General features: G+C 45.6%; 1 protein-coding gene across 2 annotated transcripts in view; it reads left to right on the top strand.

Moving 5' to 3' along the window:
• The window catches only part of STARD9 (StAR related lipid transfer domain containing 9), a 460,180-nt gene that overhangs the window by 402,924 nt on the left and 38,947 nt on the right, over positions 1-18,309 (top strand). For both annotated transcript variants that reach the window (XM_085627236.1, XM_085627235.1), the window contains one exon: positions 7,081-17,796. In XM_085627236.1, the coding sequence (XP_085483362.1) occupies positions 7,081-17,796 (10,716 nt within the window). The remainder of the gene's footprint in view (positions 1-7,080; positions 17,797-18,309) is intronic.

Below are 18,309 nucleotides of genomic sequence, written 5' to 3'. Positions count from 1 at the left end.
CTATTCCAAAAAACCCTGACACTTCAATTAGCCAAAGTTCTCTTTCTAATGTTTCTCCTATTTTTACTCCGCAGTCTCCACGAGCACTTTGAAGCATGTTGTGGGTGCATCTGCACTTTACAAAACGTATGCATAAATGAATTAATTATATTCTACCAAATCAACAAAAACGAGTTAAATAATGCATTGATTCTACCTCTCTCAATGTTGTCTACGTTTCATTATTTGGCCAAGTACTCTTGTCAATTTAGTGATAGGTAGAAATCCTGTTCACGAGTTTACCTTGCTTCTTTCCCCATCACACATCCTCTGCGATGATGCATGGTGTTCAGCGCGACATGCAGTGCTCGATTAAACACCTGCACTGTCCGTGGGCTTCGCTGCCGCCTCTGGTGCAGGAAACCAGGGTTCGAGCCTCGGGGTCGCGTCCACATCCTGTGATTCTGGGTAAATCACTTAATCTCCCCGTGCCTGAATGTGTAATGTAAATACGGTGCTATGTAAAGCGCTCCAATACCTTCGGGTCGAGTTCACGCTATATAAATATGCGGGAAAAAAAAAATTAAAGCTGAGAGGCAAATGGCGCTATGGCGGGAACCAGCGTTAGAAGAAAACAAAGTGAGTCTCTCACATTGACGTACTGTTAGAGCAGGTGATGGCGGGTGTAAGGTCTCATTCCCTGAACAAATGCATGATTACATGCGATGAATAGCAGAACGGATGAACATCGCCACCCGGCATGCTGAGGGTAGTATTTCTACGACTGAATATCATCCTTTCCTCCACAGGGCGACGCAGCCCCGCTGCGCAGCGTCAAACAGGCACGCTTCTCCAGGCAGACGTAGAGCGGAGGGAGGGAACGAGGCAATTTGTGATGCACCGTTAGGTGAGAAATGGGTTTGCCTCGTCTCTATAAATCTCTGCCACATGGGCAGATTTCGGAACTCGTGCAAAAGTACAATTTTTTTCTGAAGGAAATAGCCAAAACTGGCCGCCGCCCACAAAATAATGCCGCCTGGGGCGGACGGCCCCCACCGCCCCCCCCTAGCTACGCCACTGGATATAGTACATGTCAATATTGGGAAGCTGCTTATGACTTGACCTTGGTTTGTCGCACCAAGGCTTACTTATTGGTCAAATCTCCTCCAGAGTCTCTTTGTTCCACATTGGTCATTCTCTCAGTTTCTACACATCATGACACATCTTTACTCTGTAGTATAGCAGTTGTTTCTATTTGGAATTAAACATGACTGTGCATACTTTACTGTTCTCACCACACGTATTGTGGTCCTGGAAGTCTTGGCCTGGCTATGTCTAGTGAAACTGTGCTAAATGGTATTAAGGTTCAGTTGTTTGATCTTGTTCCTGTTCTGCTTGTGTGTCATTCATTGCTACTGACTGGTTTATGCAACGCTGTCAATCAATTAATCAGCATTTGTAGAGCGTAGCACCGTCACCCCTGGGGGTATCTGGGTGCTGGGGTGCGAGGTCTCTGTCATAAAGCCAGGTCTTGAGTTTCTTTCTGAAGTCCACCAGGGAGGCTGCTCTTCGTAGGTGGAGGGGGGTGGTCATTCCAGGTCTTGTTGGCGATGTAGGAGATAGAGAGCACCCCGCTGCGGCTGTGACAGATGCAGGGGCTGTGCGCAAGGGCTAGTGAGGAGGAGCACAGGTGTCTTGTTGATAGATGGAAGTTAAGTCGATGGGTGTTGTAGGCCAGCCCTTCATTTTTTAGGGCTACGTACGCATGCTTGAGGACCTCAAACTGGTATCTCTTCTGGATGGGGAGCCAGTGGAGGTTTCTGAGGTGGGGTGATGTGGGTTTGTTTGTGGCGGTACAGGATGAGTTTGGCTGCAGCCTTCTGTATGGTCTGGAGTCTCCTGAGGAGCCGGGTTGAGGTTCCAGCATAGTGTGTTGCCATAGTCGAGACTGCTGGTGATGTAGGCCTGAGTCATGGTCTTTCTGGTGTTGACTGGGATCCAGCTGAAGATTCTGCGGAGCATGTGGTAGCAGGAGGAGGCACTGCATTGAGTTGTCATGTTATGGTCAATTCGCTGTTGAGGGTGATGCCTAGGTTGCGTGCATGGTTTGTTGGCGCTGGTGTAGGTCCGAGTTCTGCTGGCCACCAGCTGTGGTTTCATATGGATGTGTTTTTCACGAAGATCAGTACTTCTGTCTTGTCGAACTTGAGTTTAAGGCAATCTGCTGTCATCCAGTTGACTACATTGATCATGGCGTCGCAGAGGTTTCTTCTGGTGCTGGAGGGGGTCTTCGGTGAGCGAGAAGATAAATTGAGTGGCATCTGCGTAGGAAATTATGTTGAGGCCATGGGATCTGATGATATGTACGAGGGAGGTCATGTAGGTTTTGAACAAGGTGGGGATGAGGGATGATTCTTTGGGACCGGAGGTGAAGCGAGGCAGCCGGATGCTCCGTGTGCATCCTTTAAGGAAGGAGGCAATCCACTTGAGGGTGCTTTGCTGTATGCTGATGTTGTAGAGTCTGTTGATGAGGGTTTGGTGGGATACAGTGTCGAACGCAGCAGAGAGGTCGAGGAGGATCAGGGCAACAGTCTCCCTGCTGTTGAGGGTTATTCTGATGTCGTCTGTTTCAGTGATCAGCGCTGTCTTCATGCTGTTGTTGGCTCGGAATCCTGATTGGGAGGTGTCAAGCAGGTGGTTTTGTTCTAGGTATTCGATGAGGGGTTGGTTGATGACCTTTTCACATACTTTAGCAGGGTAAGGGAGGAAAGAGATCGGTCAATAATTTGTGAGTTCGCTGGGGTCGGAGGAGGGGTTCTTTAGGAAGGGTCTGACTTCTACACATTTCCATCTGTCCGGGAAGGCTGTTGTGGTGATGGAGGTACTGATGATGCTGGTAAGTTCTTTGCTGAATCGGTTGGTTCTGAGGTTGGAAAGATGGTGGGGGCAGGGGGCGGTGGTTGCCCCAGAGTGGATGGATGACATGATGGTCGTGGTGGTCTGTGTTGTGAGTGGAGACCATGTGGTGATAATTCGGCTGGCGTGCGCTGTTTGGCCGTGGTAGTTGAGCTTGGGAGCAGTGGGTTTGGGGTCGAAGTTGTAGATGGTGGCAATCTTGCTGTGGAAGTAATCTGAGAGTGTCACTTAGTTCTTGGAAGGGGTGGATTGTGTTCTCTGTGGCTGCCGGGTTGGAGAAATTGTTGACTATTTTGAATAGTTCTTTCATGTGGTTAGCTGCTGTATCGATGCTGGCTGTGATGGCTGGTCTCTTGGCTTCCTTAATGCACCGGTAATAATTGCTGAGGGCTGCTTTGTGAGCGGCTCTGTCGGAGGGGTTCCTGGTGGAGCGCCATCTTTTCTACTTACGTGGCACTGAGTGGTATTATGTGGAGTGTATTTATGTTGCATTGAGTAGAGTGTAATTATGTGGTGTGTGTTTATGTGGCACGGAGTGGTATTATGTTGAATGTATTTATGTTGCATTTAGTAGAGTGTGATTATGTGGCGTGTAATTATGTGACACTGATTGGTATTATGTGGAGTGCATGTTGCTTTGAGTGCAGTGTAATTATGTGGTATATAATTATGTGGCACCGAGTGGTATTATGTGGAGTGTATTTATGTTGCATTGAGTAGAGTGCACGCGGGCAGCTACCACTGGCATCACACGAGAAAGTTATCTCTGGTACCACGGGGGGACAGCAACCACTGGCACCACAGGGCTACAGCAACCACTGGCACCCCATGGGGACCGAACCACTGACATAACACAAGAAGGTGAGAACTGGAACCACACAGGGAGAGAACCACTGGCACCACACGGGGACAGAACCACCGGCAGCACACAAGGACAGCAGCCATGTGCACCACACAGAGATATAGCTACCACTGGCACCACATGTCAAGGCAGGAACTGGCACCTCACGGGACGACAATAAACATCACCACACACAGGGCCGGAACCACACGGCAAAAGCTATCGATGACAGGGCACAGGGAAAGCCTCTACAAGTAGGTACCATACAGGGAAAGCCAGTCCTGGCCTCACAATGTGAAAATGAGAAGTGGCAGGACATGGGGAAAGCAAGAAATGGCAACACACGGGGAAAAATATCTGCACTCACGGATTTACACCTATGTTTTGGCGTAGATTTTCCGATTTATGCGGTTCTTGAAGATTCAGAGGAGTTCCTGTGGGAAGTTGAAACAGCTGCAGATTCAAAGAAAGATTTCTGAAAAACGCTTGAGAATTCCCAAATGCGCCATGGCAAAGACATTTATCTATACATGCATAATTGTATAGAGGATAAAAGAAGGCATCCAAAAATTTCTGGCATTAGTGCAGTCGAACGCTTTTACTGTTTTTTTCTCTACTTGGAAAGTAGTTTTCCTACGCAGAAGCCCCTTGCATTACTTCAAAAGAATTGTTCGGGTGCTCTATTCTCGTTCTCACGCTGGAAAATAATTTACTCCTGCTCTCAACAGGAGTATATCCGCGAATGCCTGTAGACAGAGAAAAAGGTGAATACTGACAGACTTACAAGTTAGTTATCGTGCCCAAACTTTCCAAGACACCCCAGCTATGAAAGTGCACTCCTCGCCTCTGGTTCCAGATGTACTCACAAGTAATATGACCCAAAATTGGGTGAGTGGAGACATTTTTGTTTAAACTCACGTTTTGTGAATATTAAAGGTCAATTTGCACTCGTAAATAGTGGCATTTGAACGTGCTAGTGTTCTTACGAGCTGGTGGTCTCTGTAGTCAGTCCATCCAACACTGTTTAATTAAATCCATTGTACATTACTGTTCGTGCGTGATTACCTCAGGAAACAAAAGCGCTCGGAGTTAATGAAAGTATCTTTGAAGTGCCGTCTGTGTTCCAACCAATAAATGCCCAACAATGAGTTTTCTCTGACTTAACTACTGAAAAATAGGACATCAGTGCCTGCAGCTGTCTCCACAAAAACAACTCCACAAAGGGGGCCAATGTTAGTGCGCGAGGGATTAAATGGGACAAGTACAGTAATCTATTCATTCTTTAAATATTCAACCGAAGCAGCACGTTTCACTGTCATTAATCGACTTTGTTGCAACAACGTCAGATCATTAAACTTATGTTTCAACAACATCATAGAAAAAAATACATGCATCCGTAAAACATTTGAAAAGGCTCCAGTGGCAAAGACCACGAGCAAGGCCTGAAAAGCAAAAATGGCTGTGCTTCTCTGGAAGGCAAACAGCTTTAGAAATAGGTTGTATCTACACTATTCACATTTCACCCGCGTCGTAGAATTGATTTTGCGTAACATAAACTTGGCGGGGAGGGGCGCTGTGGCATCTAATGTAAAATGAGTTGTTTTTCAGAGCAATGAAAGCAGCTGCGCGCGCGTGTGAAATCTGACAGATTGCACACTTCGCGCTGCTGCTCGTAACCGCAAGCAGTAGGCCTTTTCACACGCATGAGCGTGTGAAAAGTCCAGAGCGATTCCAAGAGGTCGTTTTACTAGAGCAGCGCATGGGCTGCTCTAGGCTCGACCTAAAAAGACAGAGCGGCACTGAAAAAGGCAAAAGAGAGGCCAAGAAGCGAGCAAAAAAAAGGCAAAACAGAGGGCAGAAAATGGCAAAACAGAGGGCAAGGAGCGAGCAGAGAAAGGAAAAACAGAGGCCAAGAAACTAACAGAGGAGGCACAAACTGAGGGCAGCAGGTCAACAAGGCAGCTGAGGGTAGCGAACTGCGGGCAAGCGGGACAAGAGAGCTATCACATGGGGGAGCTGGCACGAGGACCTGTCAGAGATCCTGGTGTTCCGATTAGTGCAGCACATGGTCAGCATCACTACAGTCACATGATCAAAAGGAGAAAGTGAAAGTGAAGGTCTTGCAACAGATTTATGATAAAACAATGTTGCATTAAAGTCTTTAGCATTGTTCCATCACTTGGTTCTAGAAATGCAACAGCTGCATTGAGTATGGTTTCAGCACACTTTATTGGTCCATAAAATATGTTTCATATCAGATTCCAGTACTATAGCATCCATGGTCCTAGGGCCCAATAAACTTGCAGTGAATTATTGTCAGAGAAGAATGCCAGCTCTACACGAGGTTGGCCACACAGACCGTGTTGCACATGGAACTGCTAGGCTATCTGCAAAGATGCCGTTGAGACTGGAAATGATACAATTACACCCCGTACAGTCCGCTGCTCAAGTTCACCGTTCCATTTCAGGAGCGCAGGGCCACATGGCTAGCGCTCCATTTGTTCAGGTGTCACTCTTCTCAACAACAAACACTTGTAGAGAAATCGCAGAAGCATGCCTGATGCATACAATCTAGGAGTTTGGTCGATCTCTGTAGCAGGCTTGCAGAACTGCCCCACTAGTGAACTCAGCCGCCAAACCCTGCTCCATGGAATCACTGACTCCGAGACACTTTACAGAACGAGAGGTGTGCACAATACTGACCACCAGCTGGAAGGCCAATGTAAGATACACAAAGCACAGTGAACTAAGGGCCAGGCCTACGCTCCTCACCTGCTGCACAAGGAGGAAGATTCCAATGCTTTGATTCCACCTGGGAATATGGCCGAGCAGTTGTGCCACTTCTCTCAGCAGCGGCTAAGGATCACAGGCAGCATTATAATAGCGAGCCCAACACCATTGCTGACACCGTCACATGGAGATCACCATAGAAAACAAGTTCTTTAGGTACAATGAGAGTCAAAACCCTGGGCAGCCAGTAGGCGGGCACAGAAAATGGCGACAGCAGTAGAAATCAGCAGGCCTCTTGTGTACCATGGGTAAAAGCATTCCAGTGGTGGCTATGCCGATTTTACAGAAGATATTGATAAATGTTGATCTTGATCTCAGAAAGGTGTTAATTTTTTCCTCTTTAGAAAGATTGGACAAGTTTCCATGGGATGTTTGTAACAGAGGGGTTGGGGTTGCTATGGTATTTTAATCTGCAGTTCCCCTGTAATGTGTTCCCTGCGGGTTATTGCTTACTTACATGGTTCTTTTTATGCCCTTTTCCAACTCACCTGTTTAGTAATTAGGTATCTGTACAGTGAATACAAGTTTAATTTTTCCTTTCCTTTTCTTTCCAGTCCTTGGCTGACGATCACCGACCCTCCTGAATTATCTACTTCATTGCATTGCTGTCATCGTCATGCCGCACACCCACCCAGGAAATCACTGTCCGTGGAGTGCCTCCCTAGCGCTGGCACCAAGTGTCTCTCAAGAGGAAATGTGAACTTTGTAAAAATTGGCTATTCCTTGAGCGAGAAACCACTAACCAAAAACCAAAATGTTGGCTCTGCTGGAGACCTGGAAAATATAAACGAGGATTGTAGCTGTTTCACTTTTCCTATTTCGCTACAAGAATATTTGAAAATGGAGAAGGCCAAATTGAGACAAAGACAAACTGGGGCAAAAAATAAGACTACCAACAGCAAAGACAAAACTGTTGCTAAACCATTAGCACCAGGAAACCCAGCCAGGAAATCAAAGACGTTGGGAGATCCAGGTCAGAACTCGGCAACACAGGTGGAAGGCAAACCGCATTCTGTGAAGAACAGGAAAGAGAGGCCGGATCCTCCCTCACTCCCGGTCACATCCGTCAAGGAAGCCAAGAGAAAAGTTGTGTCTGGAAAGCCCCCTCTGGGGCGTTCCAAACAAACGGTGAACACTCAGAAAGGTGAGGCACATGGCCCCCAACCAAGTGTTCAGAGACAGCCCCAGACAAACCAGGAGTTCATAGCCACAGCCACTTCAGTTGAAAGTATAAACAGACTGAGCTCACGTGTTCCTTTCCAACATGCCAACAAGAAGTGGCATAGCACGGAGGCGCTGACAGCAAGCGTTTCCAAAGCGACCCCCAGTTTTCTCAAAAAGTGGCAGGAGGATGATGAGAGTGAGTCCTCAGACACAGAGAGTTTCTACTCTGTTGACTCGCTCTCCTCCGCCTATGCTAACGCCTTGGCAGAGAAGCTGAGAAGGGAGGACCTGGAGAGAAATGGCCGTGCCTCAAACCAAGAAGAGTCAGGAAGCGATGACAGTGAGATGTCTCAAGACTCTCTGACTGAAAAGAGAACTAAAAGCAGAAGAGACAGGAGAAAGGCTTCCCAAAAGTTAAAGGCTGTCCAAGTGCCCAGCAGTTCATTTGTAGATCAAGGTCATCATGGTGCTTTGCCCTCAGGAGGTCCTAGTTCTGGAGGCAGTGGACTGGGAAAAAAGGAACGAAGCTTTTCTGTGGACAGCCTTGCTGATGCCGAAGAGGTCCCAGAGTCTGAATCTTCTGATGAAATGCCTGTTGAACTCTTCTGGAAGTTACAAAGTCCTCAGTTGCCGACATTGTCGCGTAGGAAAGACCATCCAAAACCTGATGCCTTTGAGAATTATGCAGCGATTGAAAGCAACTTGGGAGCAAGCAGCTCTTTTTACCTCGATTTAAAGGAAGACTCCGGCTCTAGTCAGAGCTGCAGGTCCTCCCTGGTAGACATGGAGGATTGTCTCGGAACAAGCCCACGGATCTATGATAAACAACCAAAAAGCAGTTTTGGAAGCCCCTTGGTTCTTACTGATGCATGGTCATCCTGTGGCTCGAAAAGTGGAAATAGTAGTCCCCGTATGACAACAGATTCTCTGGTTGGAAGTCCAGACTCATCACTTGAAAGTGCCTTGCATTCCGCGCCAGCAAACCAGAAACATAATGAAGACTTGAAGCGGATATCACCGGAGCCTTTTCTGTTTCATAAGCAACCTGGAAATGGACCATCTCTCTTCAGTACACTGAAACCTAAAAAGATCCAGTGTTCAGGCTTATCAGATGAGCATGTGGAGGGAATGGACACTGGTGGTTGCACTGCTGCAGCCACCATGGAGCAGGCGTCTAAATGTACTTTAGCAAATCTTGGGCAAATTAGCACAGAGACTCCTCACAACATGTTGTTACCTTCCTGCTCCACCATCCCAAACGATACGGCTTTGCTTCAGATGGCAGGTGTGGATCAAGAGCTTCTTATTGCAGATATTGTTGCTTCCGATGAGGATATACACTTTATAGAGCCATTGTTAGAAACAGAGAGCCACTTATTATACGATCTTACACTTTTGACTGAACCATTTAAAGAGGAACAAATAACCATTGAAGAACATACGCTAAGGGAATGCACACATCATCTAGAAGCAATACCTGATCGACATGTGTTGCCGGGATTAAATAAAAATAACTCAACCACTGGGGAAGAGAGTAACAATAAAGAGGGCAGATTGCCTTCTTTCATAGATCAAGCACACACTGGCAACAAGAAACTTGTGTCTCATGCAGTAGAAGCCACTCCAACATCAAGCATTGACAGCCTTGATGGAAATATTGCACAAGATGTCTGCATTTTGCGGACACATGACAATGTAAGCAGCATCCACGAATGTGAATCTAGTGTCAAAAAGCAATCTGAGGATTTTATTTTAAGGAACTCTAAGTCCGAACCCAAAGAACAGAAGCTCTGTGAGGGGGTACCTTTCAAAACAAACCTTCCTGAAATAGGCTCGACGCCCATCGAGAGACTTCATGTGAAGGTTACACAAGATGAAACCCTCTTGAGCACAGACGACGAGAGATCCAGAACTTGCCAGGATGAAATTGAAAGTGGTGTGAAAAGGGACCAAAGGGGTCTGATTTTAAAGAACTGTAGTTTAAAATCTATGGAAGGAAATGTCTTTGATGAACTCACTGTAGAATTCACTTCCTCTGAAAAACCCATTTCTATACTGGGAAAATGTGAATCCTCTGAGGCTGTTCTTCAGGCAGGTACAACTGTAGACTGCTCTGATGATAGACTATCACTAGAAACTGACAAGACTGTGGAACTAGAGTTAGTAAAGAAAGTAGAAGAAAGAGGAGAACAACCACTTGGAAGAGTCATGGAGAGCTCGGTATGTGGGTCTACTTACAAGAGCGAGAACACGACTGAGATACTGAGCTCATGCACTGACTGTACATTGCCCAGGTTTGATATAGCTGACGATCTGGAGTGTTGTGTGCCACAATCATCCCCCACCAGAGAATGTGCAGCCCAACAAATGCATATAAACAAAACTAACCAAGATGAACAAAAACAACTCACAGAGAATCTTGAAAATCAGTATTTCTCTTTAGAGAATGGCCTCTCAACCACCAGTGTTTCAGAAGCAGTGGTTTCCAACATGTGCAGTAACATGGTTTCTGATGCAAGTTTGGAGGATGTATTAGCAAGTGCCATTTGCAGACATAATCCAGAATTAGCTGTGCCAGTGATATCCGATGTGCAACTGGATTTGTCTCAAGAATCTGAGCGTAACCTTTCCCAAGAAGATGAGGCGAGTGAAATAAATGAACCACAAGGATTACAGACTGAGGCAACGGAAAGAGATGGCCATGTGCACCCAACAGCGGGGACTGAAATGAACATAGCTACAAACTATGGAACAAGCTTTGTCAATTCCTGCCCTACACATCCCTTAAACAATACAAGCACCAAACAAGACATCCCCAGCAAAGATCAGCAGTTTCATAAACCCACTGTAGATGCTTACAAAGGCCCATCCCCCACACATGACAGATCCTTGCCTCATGCACACGAGGAGAAAAAAGCTGTGGTTTCTGCTCCAACTCTGAAACCAACAGATGGTATTGGAGAGCTTGAGCTTTCCCAAAAAGTTAAGGCTGTTGAGAAAATGAGCAGCAGAACAGTACTTCAGTCCCAGCAACTAGCTGCTCATGCCATCCAAGGAAGAGAGCGTATCCTGAAGGAAGAGACAGTGTTGACAAAAGACTCTTCTTCGACAAAAAATTTGGCACAGCATGACAGGAAGGAGTTGAACAACTGTGCAAAAGTTATAAATGACAACACATCAAAGGACACCCATCAAAAACAAGATGTCCTGCCTGTGTATCCTGAAAATGTAATTGTGAAAGCTGCTAGTCAACTCCACATTTTAAAGAAAGAGGGAAACAACATTTCTAAAAGGCGATCATTGCCCCTAATAAACATTGAACAGGAACATAGGAGAAATTCAGAGAATGAAAGTGAAACTGAAAATCTATTGTTACCCCCAAATGATGGTGGTAGGACGAATGATACTGAGGGCACAATAGCTTTTAGTAGTACATTAGGCATGCATGAGGCAATGCACATAGAAGGAAGTGGAAGGCTCTTTCATTGGAATGAAATGCTTGCAGAAGGCGCAATCGCTTTGTGCACTCAGCATGTGCCACGACAAGTTCAAAGGGCAAATGATCAAGGTGCAATTGTCGATACTGGAGGTCTGAGCAAGATTCCTGAAAGAACTTTTGCTTCTGGTCCCAAAAAGCAGATTCCACCAACGGCTCCTGTTGAAAATCCGAATATAGATTCTCTTACACAAAACACACTAATTAAGAGAGAATCCACCTGCACCAGCGCAGAGGTGGATGCTTCAAGCCGGTCTGCTAACAGAATTTTAGACAATCAAAGACCTGCGTTTGAACAAAAGGACATCAGGGAAAATCAGTGTGACAACAGAGTTGGCAAAGAGGGCAAGACCAGCAGTTATCTTGTACCTGATGTGGAATACTCTGGTGGTGGTATTGCAGACCATGCGGCCCATGCTGGTGAACAGATACAGAACAGTGGCCTTTGTGAACCAGATGTAGTGACCTCAGCAGGCAAAGAATGTGCACATCTGGTGACTGATGACAGGCTAAAAATGCTCAAGGCATTGAGTCTGGTCAGCAATGACAATGTGTTTCAGAGAAAAGTGAACAATGGTGTATTCAACGCTTCACAAAATAACAATAAAAGTAAGATTGACCTGGACCGAATCGACATTTCACCTGGCCAGCCAGATGCACATGCGATTGCTGCTGAAAACCTTCACACTCCTAACCATATATGTAATCCGCGTCACACTGCAAGTACATTTGCTTCTGCAGATTCATTGGCTTTGCATCCTGTGTGTTATCCTGTAATAAACAATCACTCTGAAGTGGTTTTGGACAACACTGCACAGTCAACAGGCCACGAAAAACTGCTTACTGGTGTTGCTGTAGAGGAGGGAGCGTGTCCCTGCTGTGAAACTGTAACAGAGAAGGAGCAATGTGTTCACGCACTGCCTGCGGCAGGGAAGGATACGAGCATGCAGCATGATTCCGGTTGTGTGGTTAAGAAACAGGACAACAGCTCACCAACCTCCTCCACAAAGAGCCAACTATTAGTAGGTCATTACAGCTTGAATAATGAGCCAAAGCCCTTTATTAATGTAGGCTCTGAGCAGTCCCGTGGAAATAACCATCAAACCCTAGTGATGCTCTCTACAGGTTCCTCAGAATCAATGCCAACTATTGTACCTTCTGAGCCATTGCAGCATAGCCTACTGATGGGAATATCAGAGGCTCGTGCCAGTGTTAACTGTGCAAATGTAAAGCAACCCGTGGAGTTACCTGAAGCTGTAAAAGATGGAGGCGGTGTGTCTGGTATCGTCCGAATGTTTGAGGATGTTGTTCACGCTGAAGGAGCTGGTGTTGAATTAGCGAAAATGCAAACTCCAGCCAACCTGTGTGTAAAGAGTCCAACAACAGCTCATGCTATGTTAGACCCAATGTCACAACTTGGAGACTGTTTCAAAGCTGACAATGATAAGAACATCTCTAGGCTTTCTACTGTGAGATCTCCAGTTGGCTTACAAGACCGTTCCCGCACCCGTCTGCCTACAGCACAAGAAAGTGGCCCCTGTGCTAAAGAATATGCAGCATCTTCCATTACAAATGGAGTTACTTGTGAGTATCCAGTTCCTCGCCCTGCCGCAACTGGAAACGCTCAGATTGAGAACCCAGCAGAGAAGAAGCCACAGAAGAACAAATGCAAATCAGATTTGCCAACTCTCTCTTGTTCTGTGTGTCCACATGCAAGCTGCACAGTTACCAAGTACAGCCACTCACATGAAAGAGAGGAGAAAACGAAGTCAGTTGCGCAAGTCGAAAACGAAAAAGAGATAGTTGTGACATCCAGTAATGGTGACGACAACAGCACTAATTGTGTACCACCTTTACACTCTCACTGTAATCCACCTGCTAGCACACCAAGTGAGTGTTCTAGTGCCATTGAAGATTGTGAGCAGTGTGACATGCGGACCCATAAAGGGTTTCCTTCAGGTAGCTCTCAGAATGTGTCTTTGGTTTTAGGCACCGCACCTCAGGTGTCGAAGCCCCATGTTTATGATGCTCAGGTGTTGCAAAAGAACGACACTGTGGATACTTGTATTTATTTGCATCCGCAGCAATGGGAAAGTCCCATGAAAACTCTCTTATCCTTTGCCACTGACACCCAAAAACAAAATGACATTATGGATTCAGTCAGTAAACCTGTCACATGTGAAACCCCCATCCTATTAGCCTCGACTGTCGTTTGCGATAAAGATAATGCATCTAATTTACAGGAAGGTTGTACATTAATTAAATATCGTCATCAGGTTAGCGAGTCACCTGAAGCTTCTTTGCAAGCTGATGATTTGTCTTCACACTGCAGAGACCCCCTGGGTCTTCAAAAAACTCAAACAGAGAACAAGGGTTCTGCATATATTGAGAAAGAGCTGCATTCAGTTGAAGATATACGCATGGTAGCCTCTGTGAATGACCTCCCTTGTGACAGAAGAAGCATAATCCATGCCCCTTTGAAACCTGCTTCAGGCTCTCCAATATCTTCAGCTAATCCAACTCAGTGGACTCTACAAAGAGACGCTATACAGTTAAATAACCAGTTGACCACTTCAGGAAACATATTGCTTTATCCTGTCATTAATTCAAGTGATTTAGCTGCCACAACTCATCAATGCTCTCCTTTTGAGGAGCCGACTGCAGAGTGCCCTAATGAACTAATTCTTGTAGATAGTGTAGTCAAGCCCCCAAAATGTATGCAACCAGGCAAGCAGCCAATGAGTGGGCCACCACCAACAGAGACAGGCTTGAAAAGCATTGTGCAAAATCATGCTGCACAGACGTTCACAGTGGGATCACAGGAGATGGTTTCTGCAGATGGGGAGCTCATTAATCCTGTTGAAGCCATCATCACAAGAGGGATGTTGCCTTCAATGACTTATGGTGAAAAAGTACTTTTGGCTGATAGAGAGCCACAGAAAAGAGTTTCGCTTGTAGATGGTGTTGGAAATTTGATTCTGGAATATCCGGAAAGAGATCATCCAGAACTGATCAAGTTGCCACTTATGGATTTACACAAAGAGTGTGTTGTGGGGTACTGTCAGAACGATGGTGTACAGAAACCAGTAGATTCCAAAAACACTCATGATGATTTCAAGAACGCAGCTCAGGAGTCTCCAAGTGCAAAATGTGATCACCCAAAAGATGCCAAAGAAATCGACCAAAGCAGAATGTTTGTAAGACAAAGATGTGCAGGTGGAGTTGGAAATAAGGTCGGCAAAGCGTTCAGAGATTCAACTACTGATAGAGGAGGAAATAACGGTGGAAAACAAGACCACAAAGTGGCAAAGGACATTGAGAAAAAAAATATACTAAAATCAGAAAGGTTAAAGTCATCATCAGTAAGTAAAAGGAATGTTTCTAGTTCTGGTGACCCAAGTTCTATCTGCCTTCAGAATGAAAGCAGTCCAGTGGTTCCCAATGAAAAACAATCAATTGTAGATAAATCTCTGTGCATAAAAGATGAGCAGAGGTCACCTCAGCCGGGTCATGTGTTATCCAATCCGGCCATTGCTGCCACAACAAGCACAGAAGAAGCAGTGTACTCCTTCTCCAGGTCTCTACATGACTTAAGCATGAGTGTTGAGCCTCCATCTCCAACCGAGGAAGAGGGTCTGATAAATACTGGGAAATATGTAATGAAGCAAGACGCCTCGGCAAAGGACAAATCAACGTCACTCAGTAAACAGAAGGCAACTCAAACACCACATTTTTCATTCTCCGGCAAATTAAATTCACAAACGTGTTCTGAAAGCAACTTAGCCGAACAATCTCCTGCATCTTCTATTGATTTTGAGGATGCAACAATGTTAGATAGAATTTACCAATGCAGCAATGTGCGTCCCAACATCCCTGAATGTGAAATTGCCCATGAAGCAGAGGGATTGGTTGCAAAGCCGAGAAGTGAGCACTTAAAAGCTCTTTCGTGTTTGCAAGAAAATAAAGATGTGATGCACTTTGGTTCAAGTGATATTAATCCCTACATCCATCCATGGCAGCAGGATGAATGTCTTAAACTTGGGTGGAAACAATATGTATTTGGCAGTGCCAGTGATGTGTCCTGTACACAAAACCCACAATGTTTGGATGACCACAAAGTAATGAGGTGCTTGAGTGTGGATAATGGGTTGAACACGCAGCGCTCCCCCTTCCAATCACACCTCAGTTCTTATGTTAATGCCAGAGTAATATCCAGCACCTTAAGTAGCATTGAAGACTCGCAGGGATGGGATGAGGAAAGCGAAGATTTTGAACCCACATATTCATCCGATGGTGTCAAACACTACTATCCTCTATCAAGCGAAGTGATAATAACAAAAGCGGAAGATGGTGTTTCCCAGTTTGAAAGCACATCGAGAAGTCCTGGAGACAGTTCCGTGCCTGTGGATGAAATTGTTCTTCTCTACCCTTCCGAGTCAGAGTCTTCTGATAAGCAAGAAAAGATCACCTGTGAGCAAGGAACACAAACTTCGAGCAAAGCAAGGCATAAAAGAATTGGTAAACTTCAGCAAAGCTATGCAGAATTGTCGAAAGCAAAGACAGAGCTAGGTCAGAGGTCGTTTCAGCGGCCGGCATCCTTGACCAGTATGCAGAATCTTTCTTTTCACCTGTCTCAGCTTCTTCATGATACTTCGGAACTGCTGGGCAACCTTTCTCAGCAGAGTCCATTGGATTGTGATGGCAATAATAGACTGTATTCGAAGCCCAGTGTCAGAACATACCTGTCAGACAGCTCTACCCAAACCACCTCAGACAAAAGCATACAAACAGACTACCCAAAACATACAGAACTTACAGATGTAGGAAGCCATGCTGATCAAAATCATGACCATCCGAATGCTTGTAGAAGCCGCATATCTCTTGACTCCACTATGGAGGATTCGCCATGTCAAATGGACAATGGAACATTGCCACTCCATGGTGACGGGGTATCACAAAATATGAACTTCAGAATGCAGAGCATGCCTAACTTAAGCCATGAACGATGTAATAAAAATGTTCAGGCAACCGTCAGAACTCAAAACCCCTTACTGAGGTCTTCAACTCCTGTTTTGGAAAACCATCCATGGGTGCCATCAAATGCACATCAACAGAGACCTCTTTTTAGTTCTGCGGTTTCTCCAGTTGCATCTCCATCACCAAGTACAGAGCATGACATGTCCTCAAACACTGCAGTTGCAGGAAGCAGCTCTGTTTCAAGTGCTCCTGACCTCCCAGAGCATCAGATGCTCATGAAGAAAGGTGAGAACTTTGACAGGAAACAAGCCTATAACAACGCATTGCTTGTCGATAGAGCATCATCCCCAATTTTGACACTTCATGCTAGTCCAAACACCAGTAATTCTTCTGCAAGTGTGCATGGCTCTATCATACCCCAGAACAGTGTTGTCAAATCTTCTTTTAAGCACAGAAAGCAAGGCTCAGAGTCCCCGAACAGCCGCAGCATCACGGATTCCAGCATGGACAACTGTTCACAAACAGAGGCCGACAGTCAATCCAGCAGCTCCCAAGGAAGCAAGAAAGTCTTCATAAAACCTGGTCTTTCACGCAAGAAGGCACCTGTAGACCTGTTGAAAGACAATATTTCGGGCAAGTTACAATCTAAGTACAGAGTTCGGTGTCAGTCTAATGATACCTCAGAGCTTGATTCTGCAGAATACAGCTATTCGGACAGCAGTTTTGAATTTCCAAGGCACAACAAACGAGAAAGGTTTAATCAACATGTGCTAGAGACTGCTCCTTTAGAACAACCACTTCCTGGTAAATGCGCAAGTGAGGATGGCATCAACCTTTTGCTAGAAATGGAACCTGATGTCATTTTGCCTGACACTTTGTTTGCTAAAAAATGTCATCAAAGTGTTGGTCACTTGTGGCCGAAGTCTTCATCCGTTGGAAACTTTTTAGAGTTCAGTGAAAGATCTGCACGTTCTTTTGGTTTCGACCCAGCCAGAAGTTGCACTGACACAGCAAGAAAGTCAGATGGGGTAAAGACATCTCCACAGTGTTATGGAGCACCCTCACCTCGCGAGTCATTCAGGACACATGCAAATAGTGACCCTGTGTCAACTTCGGGGACAAGTGATATGACTCTTTTTCTGCCAGACGATGACGCAGCATCCATCGCCGCTAGCGAATGCAACACAGATGTCCTCTTGAACGAAAGCCCCTCCATAGTTGTGAGCCAGCGACCACGCAGCTACAGTTTGAGGGATCTGCCCCAACACAATAAATTCAGCAACTGGTCTGGGGTTCAGCAGAGCCCTGCTTCTCTAGTAAGTTCATCGAGCTCTATCGTTGACCTGCAATGTGAGACAATGAGGAGGCAGGTTGGGCTCAACGATGGTGAGATAGACAGTAAATCCCACATGCATACAGCCAAAGCTAAAGAGATTGAGGTGCTGCGGAGAGAGCGGGCCCAGGTTATGTCTGGGATCCACCTGGAGATGAACCAGCACCCTCTCACCGTGGAGCTCACAGAAGCCAAGCTGAGCTACGGAATCGGGGAGACAGATGCCTTGCTGAGGCTCCTGAAGAGCAACAAAGGAGAGACGCAGAACTCAGTTTCCATAAAGCAGCAGCTCTATGAAAGGTGAGGCAAAACAAGGACCTGAGTGCAAATGCTGTCGGCATTGTAAGGTGTGTTTTCATTGTGATTGCTTAGATATCATTGGCAGATGGAGTACATGAAAACTTTCATTGTTAGGGAGTTTTGGTGAAGTGCTGGATCCAAAGTTTTGTTGAGTTCCTAGGTTTCATAATCTTGATTCCACCTCGTGCCACTAGACACTCCCTGCCCCCTTATCTCACAGGTTCTTTTTCGCCCCTGCTTTCTCGCTTTGTCCCAATTTTTAATCCTTTCTCTTCCTCCTTTTGAGTTTTTCTCTCTATCTTTCTGAAAAATAAGTACCTTTTGGCACATTGAGGGCTATGCAATGGTGGAAACCTTGCATAAACATCTCATTGCAGCCTAAAAATATTATGAAATATGTGAAGATATTTTCATGTTTAACAAATCTGCTTAATATTGCATTTCTCAAATAGACAAACACAAATCTTAGACCACTAACCAGGAGAAGTTTTCCTTGAGTGTCTAGATTCCAGC

Source organism: Triturus cristatus, chromosome 9 (assembly GCF_964204655.1).
Source record: "Triturus cristatus chromosome 9, aTriCri1.1, whole genome shotgun sequence".
Lineage (NCBI taxonomy): Eukaryota > Metazoa > Chordata > Amphibia > Caudata > Salamandridae > Triturus > Triturus cristatus.
Note: the sequence above shows the minus strand (reverse complement) of the source record. Positions and strands in the feature narration are given on the sequence as shown.